The sequence below is a fragment of the Rhagoletis pomonella genome, unplaced genomic scaffold (assembly GCF_013731165.1).
Source record: "Rhagoletis pomonella isolate Grant_MI unplaced genomic scaffold, Rhpom_1.0 Rhpom_scaffold_00002, whole genome shotgun sequence".
Lineage (NCBI taxonomy): Eukaryota > Metazoa > Arthropoda > Insecta > Diptera > Tephritidae > Rhagoletis > Rhagoletis pomonella.
In genome coordinates this window covers 113,597,255-113,607,058 of record NW_023458556.1, presented here as the reverse complement: position 1 = coordinate 113,607,058, position 9,804 = coordinate 113,597,255, and the positions used below count along the sequence as shown (strand labels likewise).

At 35.9% G+C, this 9,804-nt stretch overlaps 1 protein-coding gene across 2 annotated transcripts in view; it reads right to left on the bottom strand.

Moving 5' to 3' along the window:
* Nucleotides 1-4,065: 4,065 nt before the first annotated feature.
* Nucleotides 4,066-9,804, bottom strand: part of LOC118734349 (probable cytochrome P450 4s3) — a 196,167-nt gene continuing 190,428 nt past the window's right edge. For both annotated transcript variants that reach the window (XM_036464075.1, XM_036464074.1), the window contains exons 2-4: nt 5,192-5,645; nt 4,405-5,111; nt 4,066-4,329 (exon numbers count right to left, since the gene is read on the bottom strand). In XM_036464075.1, the coding sequence (XP_036319968.1) occupies nt 4,172-4,329; nt 4,405-5,111; nt 5,192-5,571 (1,245 nt within the window). In that variant the 5' untranslated portion in view covers nt 5,572-5,645 and the 3' untranslated portion in view covers nt 4,066-4,171. The remainder of the gene's footprint in view (nt 4,330-4,404; nt 5,112-5,191; nt 5,646-9,804) is intronic.

Genomic DNA, 9,804 nt, shown 5'->3' with positions numbered 1-9,804 from the left:
TCCAAGGTAGGTTGGTATTGGAAATGAGCGAAATCGGACTTTAACCACGCCCACTTCCCATATAACGGTAATTGCCAGAAATACGAAAACTGCGATATTTTAGTAACTACTGAAGATAATTCACTCAAAATTGATATTTACATCAATTTTTAGAGGAAAAATAAGAATATTATAAATTTTTGGAAAATGGGCGTAGCCACGCCCACTTATGGTTACATGTGTATATCTTAGGAACCGCTACCCCAATTTCGTCCAAACTTGGCACAGTTGTTGGCCTTCGCACAGTATACCAAACGGCCGAAAATTTTTAAAATCGGACAATAACCACGCCCACATCCCATATAACGGTAATTTTCGGAAATACGAAAACTGCGATATTTTAGTAACTACTGAAGATTATTCACTCAAAATTGATATTTACAACAATTTTTAGACGAAAAATAAGAGTAGTATAAATTTTTGTAAAATGGGCGTAGCCACGCCCACTTATGGTTACATGTGTATCTCTTAGGAACCGCTGCACCAATTTCTTCCAAACTTGGCACAGTTGTTGGCCTTGGTACAGCATACAAAATCTTCGAAAATTTTTAAAATTGGACGATAACCACGCCCACATCCCATATAACAGTAATTTAGAGAAATACAAAATCTTCGATAAATCAGTAAATATTGAAACTAATTTATTCAAAATTGATGCTTGCAACAATTCTTTACCAAGAAATACGTTTATGGTAAAATTTTGGAAAATGGGCGGGGCACCGCCCACTTATTATCACATATATGTATATCGGTAACCGTTCTACCAATTTGTACCAAACTCGGTGTGGTTATTGTGATTGCCTCATGAAAGCAAAGAGTTGAAAATTATTGAAATCGGACTAAAATTACGGCCGCTTTTCAAATAACGGTAAATTTCAGAAATGCTTGAAACTTGAATATTTCGAAATTGAAGGACGCTAATTTACTCAAAAATTGATACACCCCGGCTTACCATCTAGCGGTAGGTTTCGGAAAGGTGAAAAAACATATATTTAATGTTTGCGCCGGGTATTTAATGTTCGGCTCCGCCCGAACTTAGACTTTCTTACTTGTTATTTTTATTTTTTTATTTTATTAATTATTAAGTTTTTGAAAGTTTTTTTTCACGCCGGGGGCCTCCATACCAGACACGGTCGCCATTTAATGGCCTTACCACACACCACACTTAGCCTGCCGAATAGGTGCTCCGCTTCTGGTAGCTGCTGTTCGATGGAGCCCTAGCGCTCCGCTGAAAATTTGCACACAAGTGCTACTGTTCGCAGATTCTGCGATGCCGGACGGTGAAGCTGCTTGAGTCGTGTGGGCAGGTTATACTTTTTGCTGCCGGGTCTGTACTTGCCCGAACTGCGAGTTCAACTTCTATTCTTCCTTTTATAGACCCACCTCCTGTAAAATTTATTGAATTTTTATTGTAGAGCTGAAGGGAAATACTCTGGTGTGTACATAAAATAAATAATATGCAATATAAAATGGAAATTGAAGAAGATGTAGATATTAATGACTCGCCAATCTATTAATCACATTCAACATTCAGCCAAAAATGGACGCTTCTCTAGACGAGATCCGTTTTCGATGGCCTGCTGGCTTTAGCTCAGCTTTTGTTGTATAAAATGTAGGTAAAATTGAAAGTTCCAGTGTAAATACATATCGTGCATATAATTTAGTATGTAGGTATTGTAAATGATTTTCGTTTTGTCATTTTTAAAATGAAGACAAAGGAACTTCCTTAGAAGTAAAATAAATGTGCCTGTTAATTTTCTCCAAAATTCATAAAATTTAGTACTTGGAGCCAAAAAAGTGGTGTAGGAGGTGGGCGCCGTAATAAGAAATTCTTTATTATCTTCCAAGTTGGAAAATTCTGGCTTAAACGAGCAGGGCACACCGAATTTAATCAAAAAATATTTTGTTTTTTATTAGCGCCTGTTTTTCTAGAATTACTGGACGATAATGTAAACCGATTTTGACGACCTTTCAGATTTATGATTTTCTCATTTCCATTTTCCACATTTCTTCATTCCTAAGTGCCGAACAGCAGATATACGAAATTTCATCGAATTTCTAGTACGATTACTGCTTTTGGCCGCAGCTTATATGGGGGCGTCCCACTGTGCGGGCGCCCGCTATTAGAAAAAAATGTATTATTACTTTTTTTTTATGTGGGGTCGAACCGGGCTTGAACCCGACCCAGCGGAATGGTAGCGCGCACTGCTAACCACTACACCACAGTGGCCGATAATCAATTCTTGATTGGAGCAGTAAACGCCACAGAGAGTCCAAAAAAGCACGCCGGTCGTTTCTCTTCGGTGCTAACTGACGCCAATAGGAAATGCCAAGTGAAGCCAGGTAATTCTCCACCTGGTCTCTTCATTGCAGAGGACGCCTTCTTTCTTCTCTGTAACCAGCATTGAGTAATTTTTAAATTTCATATATGGCTCCCAATCCACCAGTTTGTTTGAAAAACATTGTAACCATAATGGCAGGAAATAACAATTTACTGAGCTAAATGTAACAGGTCAAAATTAGTTTAAATTAGTATTATTTTGATAGACTAGGAAACATTGTTTGCATGTATTATTTATGGGAATCTAATCGTAGTAATAAACATCGAGCATGCGAAAACTTTGGTCCGTAGTTGTAGTCAGTATTTTTCCATTATTATAAACAGATCTGGGAAACAAAGGCCCGTAGTGTTGAGAGGTATCCTATTGAAAATTATGTCAAAAAGCTGCAATTAACTTTAGAGTCGACTTAATTTTGACTATAACTAAGGGCTTTTGTTTCCCAAATCCGTGTCTAAAGATGGGAAAATACTGGCATGTTAATAAGTTTGTTAAGGGCCCGAGTTTCTCTTCCATAGATGTACTGTGTAAAAGTGTCCGATCTTTTCGGTGGATACATTTGGATACAGTTTAGCTTTTTTATGGATACTCTAAAGGCTAAGGCAGGCAGTGGCAACACTGATGTCAAACTATTTATAACCATTACTACCAAATTTTTAGGAACACTAATTTCTGCATTTTGGAAATCAACTAGTTATTAAGCAACTTTACGTGCCTACATACATATGAATACACAAACTTACCTACCCTACCAACCATTTTTTTCAGAGTATTCTGAATTGTATATAAATTTTAAAGAACTCGTAAAGATCTCATCTGATTTTTTACGAAGTTTCTAAAATGAAATTAATTGTACACACTTCTATCCTTTTACGAAATTTCGGAATAAAATCGGTAAAGCTATGAACATAATGCTGCTATGTGAAGAATTTCTTGCAGAATTTTTTCAGAATTTTCTTTATTTTTCTTACAGGAATTTCTTTACGAGTTCGTGTCAACCACTTCATATAATTTTCCTTGAAGATTCGTAAAAAAGTCGTTACAGAAATGAGATACTCCTGCAGGTAAGTATGAAATAAAAGCATATAAATTCCGCTAAGATCAAATAAATTGTTCCCTTTTCGCAGGGCCGGATTAAGAATGTGGGAGCCCGAAGCAGGTTAAATGTTAACTTCCTACCACGTGTTTTCTTTTTCAATTCTCGCCTGAATTCCTTTGTACTTGCCGCTCATGTTTCATGCAGTATTAAACGGTTGAACATGGCAGTCTCGTATATGAACAGAGATGAAATAGTACGAATATTTTGTCTTTTTGATCCGGCTTATTATTTCTGCCTGTCCTTTCTCAACCCTCAAAGTTATTATTTCCTCGCAGGTTGTTGATAAATAATTCACGTGCCCTTGTCTTTTATTTCCGTATTCTTTGATATGTTCCGGGGTCATTCTGAGCTATTACTTCCAGTGCCCCACGAAAATTTCAATTATTGGGAGAGTTGAGAATCTCCCCAGAGCCAGGAGAGGCTAATCTAGGTTCCGCAAGATGTATTGATGGTTATTTGTTTGTTCTTTCGTCATCTCTCGTTACTTAATAGCCGCATTTCGTATTTTACTTTTGGCATTATTATTTGATTCAAATTTTTAATATACTTGTAATTTGACTTTAGGCTAAAGCAAATAAAAGCGAGTAGTTATAAAAACTACAATTCGTCATTTATTCCATTTAAATTAATGCATGTAATTGTAATTGTAAATTGTAAAAATGTATAAAATTTATTTTATAGTGACAAAGGCGTTTCAAATACGCGGACGCAACCGTATCTGAACACCATTTCCACTCTTCATCACCAATTCAGCCAGAGCTTTGGGCTTGAAACCTTCTGCTGGCAAAAACTCGTAGCTTCGCAGAAGTGACGACAGAGAAAGCTTCAATTCCAACATTGCAAATTTTTGTCCTGCAAAAAGAGAAATACTGCGCATCAAAAGAAAAGGAAAAAAAAATGGTAAAAGGAAGGAATGGATTTACACACCAATGCAGTTGCGTGGACCAGCGCTGAATGCAACGAATGCAAATGGATGTAGATCCTTCTCAGCTGCCAAGAACCGCTCCGGGTCGAACTTTTCCGGCTCGGGGTAATACTTCTCATCACGATGCACCATATAGGCGAGTGTGCTGACTGAAGCACCCTTTGGCACCGTAATATTGCCTAATTGTAAGTCCTCTTGCACCTTTCGCGAATAAAATGGCACAGAGGGATAAAGGCGTAGCGTTTCTTTGATGACTGCTTCCATGTAACGCATGGACTCCTTTTCGTGACCCCGCAACGCTGACGCCTCCTCATAGGCTCGCTGCTGTATCTCTCGATGCTGAGAGAGCAAATATATGCAGAACGCAATTGCTGAGCTCGTGGTGTCGTGACCTTCGAACAGGAATGTGTCAACCTCCTCTCTAATTTCCTGATCAGTCAGACCGCCACCTTCTTGTTGGGAGATGAGCAGCATGTCAAGGAAGGCAAGACGCCTTTTGCCACCAACGTCATCGGATTTTTCTGCATCCGCCATGGTTTGTATATTGGTGTCCTGCAACATTTGGCGACGCAACTTAATGACACGTTTCGTCTCGCCGTGTAGAATCTTTAAAGCCTCAGTACGTTCTTTATACGAATTGGTGAAACGAAAAATGATCTCGAAACGTTGCCAAAATGAAAAGGACTGTTTATGCATAACGCGACATATCCTGAAAGGAAAACAAAAAAATAAAGGGTCTCAATTCATTGTAAATGAAAACGAAGCTTTTTTGTTCGTTCAGCATCTTACGTTTGCACTGCCTTCACATATTCAGATTCGCTCTGCATTTGGGCATTCTTTTTTATGCCCATCGCTGTCTCCAAGATAGCATCCAAGGCAAACAATGTTATGTATGGGTAGATATCGAACTGTTCGCCATTAGCCTTTTCCCGTAATTTTCTGATGAATATTTTGCAATTTTCTTCTATGGGTTCCTTAAATTCACTTAGAATGCGAAAATGGAAAGCGGGTGTGAGTAATTTTCGGCGACGGTGCCATGCGTCGTCGCTACTGGTGAGAAGTCCTTTGCCCAACCATGCCTCGGCTAATTCATAACTTCTTGATTTTTTAAGTAGTGTATTATTGCTTAATAATTGCTTAACGTCTTCAGGATCGCTGAAGAATACCATTAGATCTCTACCAAGCCATATCCGGAAAACTGGCCCATGCTTTTTCCTCAGCGAATGCAACCATTCTAGAATCTCTGTAATAAAATTAGCTCATTAAAACAAATATTAATACAATTTAAAGATCTTTTGAAAATTTAGTTAAAGCAGAGGCTAATTTTAAAAATATTCGATTACAATTCACTGTTCCTTGGTCATCTTTAATGACTGGTCAAATAAGCAAAAACATTTTTTTATTGAAATTTTATCATATAGGACTTAACCAGGGCCGGATATATTGTTTATAAATGAATTATATTTTTATGAATCATATGTTTTGAGTCATATACGGAGAAAAAAAACGCGTTGTAAAAATGAATTTTTTTATTTGATTACCGTTTAAAAATGTTCGAATTAAATCAAGTGAAAAGTATTCAAAATTGAATATTTCCATTATACATACACTACGTACAATGGAAATATTCAATTCAAATGAGCCCGTATTAAAATGAAGCATTTTTCACTACATGGATGGTGTTTTGCACGTCTCGGATGCTTTTTCATATGTAATTAAGAAAGTAAATGTATACAAAGCATGCACAGCGGTGACAACACACACACATGCATGGTACATATTTACCCTGCAAAAAATGGGACTAATCCGGGATGACTCCGGGAGCAATCGCATGCGACTAATACCACTTTTGATCTCTTTATATGGAATGAACTGTTCGCTTTTGTTCGAGCATGTCCTATGAAGAGACTAATTGTTCACCTTTATACCCGAATGGGTATAAAAAGCGACTAGTCACTTTTAAAAAATAAAAATAAAAATTTGCGCCAGCTGAGATTCGAACCGGGGTGCTCAGTTTTGTTAGGCGAATACTCTCTCTGTGTGCCAACGCCGCATGTGAAATTTCATTGACTAAGTGCGTACATATCATTAAATCGATAATAGTACCCGTTAGAGATGAGTTGGGGACTAATTGATCTCCAATTATACCCATAAGGGATGCGTCGAGACTAATTGACCTCCATTAGTACCCGTATAAGACTAGTTGCGACTAATTAATGGCCAATTGTACCCGATTGAGAGTAATCTCGGAATACTCTCTATAGAGATTTGTCGCACATTTTTTTGCAGGGTATCTATACAAATGCACTAATCGCGCGCTGTGATGTTGATTCAAACTCAACATTTGAAAACATATTTGCATGTATTGCTGTAGCTGCCCTGCAGGAAATTGCGCTAGTTCAGAACTAGCTCATTAAGAGGCGGTACTGGTTCTCGATCTATCCCAACGCAATGCTTTCAACTGTCTCTTTACATGGCGATGTCCTACGAAGTGGAAATTGTCACCTCTGCAGAACTTTGGAACTAGTTCTGAACTGGTGCCATTTTCGACAGTTCTGGGCCAAAAATTTTTTTTATGAGAAAACATTTTTAAACCAAATTACTGGATATTTTTTCTTTTCTGAACTTTTTCCGTTTTGGACAGATCTGCGACAATAGGTTTTTTTATGAAAAAAATTTTGATTATCAGATTTTTTGATATTTTTTAATTTTTTCTGGTCTTTTACAGATTGCATTTTATTTTTTATTTTTTATCTTTTATTTTATTTATATTAAATTCGATCATTTTCTCTTAAGCGGAACTCAACAATTTAAATTTACTGCCTCCACCGCGATTTGAACTCGCGACCAACGATGTAGGAGTCGGAGGTCTTCCCGCTGAGCTATTTTAGTATTGTACGAGAAGTGAGAACTTGTGCTTTTTCTTCGCAACAGAGCGCAACTACCACACCAAAAGTTTTAACTGTCCCTCCCTGCAGCCGTTTTGCACCAGTTCGGAGCTAGTTCTGAAATGTATAGAGCGGACTAGCGCTTTAACAGACTGTCTCTAAATTTTACTGCAGGGTGAGTGTGCAAAGACGCTTGATACAATTCGTTGCTGCCAAGAGGGTCCGGGTTCAATTACCATCTGACGGAACATAAAATTAAATTTATTTTTTTTCTTCTTAATTACGAAAAAGCATCTGTGCACTTCACAACGACATATTTCATAACGCACATACTCAAATTTAAAACGAGTTGGTTGGTGCTCATTTTAACTTAGCACGTTTTTTTTAATTCTAAATTTTTTTATAAATATTAAAATACAGGTCACTTATTCTTTGATTTAATGGTACGCTATGTAGCTTTGTACCTTAATATTAAGGAACGAACGACTTTTATTTTCAAATTCATCGCATTTGAGACTATTTTGAGTAGGTAAGTACAAAAATAAAAATTTTGGGTTAGGCCACTTCTGCTCGCAAGGCCTCATATATAAATAAGCGAAATTCCAATCAGCTATAACTTAGGAACGATAAGTCACATGACTTCGACATTTAGTGCGAAGGCATAACTAAAGTAAGCGCTTATAGTGAGTTAAATGTAGATAAATAATTTGAAAGATTTCCGAAGTTATTTATTTATTTATTTTATTTATTTACGTATAATACCAGTTCTGGAAGGTATCCGTATGTACAAATATGGAAAACTGCAGCAAAAACTTTAATTGTTAATTTTTTCGCCAAACAGCCATTTCCAGTACTACACCGTCTTTTTAATTTTAAGGCATTGATGAAGGAAAAATGGATTCCTAATTTTTCGGGCTGATTACACATTGCGTCTGTTTCTTTTCCATATTGCATACTTTCGGAATCACTGCTATTGATTTAAAGAAATATGCCGACGAAAATTTTGCGTAGTGATTGTTAGAATTCCTCTGCAGTAGCAATTAACAGCTATTTAAGAAATTTTAAAAATTTATAAAAAAAAAGCTTATGGGCAAATCTAAAAACACTGTCATAACAAAACGTTTAATTTTTTAATTTGTGGGCACAACTGTGTTTTATATGTGATTCTATTCGTAATCTCTTAATAAATCGATAAATATAAGTGTAATTCATTTTCATCAAGTGCTTCAAAAGTTAGACGAGGATAAACATTTAGATCGCAGAAATAGAAAACAAAAGAATAAGCTGGCTTCAATTTACGCTGTGCGAGTTGTAAATTTTGAGCGAAGATTTTGAAAGTTGAACGTAATTAATTGGGACGTTCTAAATTCAATGGCATCCCCCGTTTTACCAGATTGGCTCCGGTTTTCGAGATAACGGTACTTAAAAAGTTGATTAAAGTTTAATTATTTTATAAATAAATCCCTCAGTTTTGAAGTTATTTTACTAAATTTTTCACATAACGGTTTTTTAATATTACCTTAATAATTCCTGAAAATTATCGAAATAGGTTAATTTTAACATATAGCTCCATACAGCTGATTACTCAGATATGTGTTTTTGCGCTATAACTCTAAGTTCATATCTGAATAATAAATTGTATGCGTGCTATATGTTAAAGTGAACCTATAGTAAATTTTTACCTGCTTAATTGGAGGAGTTATAACGCAAAACAACGTCCCTGAACAATCAGTTGTATGGGAGCTAGATGTTATAGTGAACCGATTTCGATGAGTTTAATAGATAGTGAAGGTAATATTAAAATACAATCGTGACCTTCAAAACTGAGGAAGTTTTTTTTAATAAAATAGTTAAAATTTAAGGAAAGTTTCAAGTACCGCTATCTCGAAAAGTGGTTGCAATCGGGCAAAACTGGGGACGCCATTGAATTTAAGAGCAAATAAGTAATTAAGTAAGAGCAACTATCAGAACCTTTGTCGAAAAAAATTTGATTTGATACCACGCTCGCAATATTCTGACTATAAGAAGGAGCATCATTAAAGGTAGTAAATCAGGGTTTTTACACACTTTTAGAGAACATTTCTTTGAAGCATTTTACTGGTATACGCAACGTTACCAGGACTAGTAGTTATAAAAATATTTAGATTGTTTCGAAGTATTTTCCCAATGTGCCTTCAATTAAGATGTTTTTGGAATAAAAATTACGCTCAAGATCTTTTACCTTTAAAAGTTGGTTTATTCTGAAAGCACACCTCTTTCCAAGGTATCAAATTATTCGTAATTGTTTGTAGAGTGGATTACATACTTAAAAAGTTTTTAAAATGACACACTTCAAAAACTATACGCGATAAATCGGAAATTTTGAAATTGTGAAAAGTTATGAGTCATAACTTATGACATAATTAATTTTTCATCCCTTAAAAATTACACTAAAAATTCACTTGTGTTTATAGCCCAGTAAAACTAGATAAATTTAGTAGGAAATTTGAAAAAAATTTGTACCAGCGATTTTTT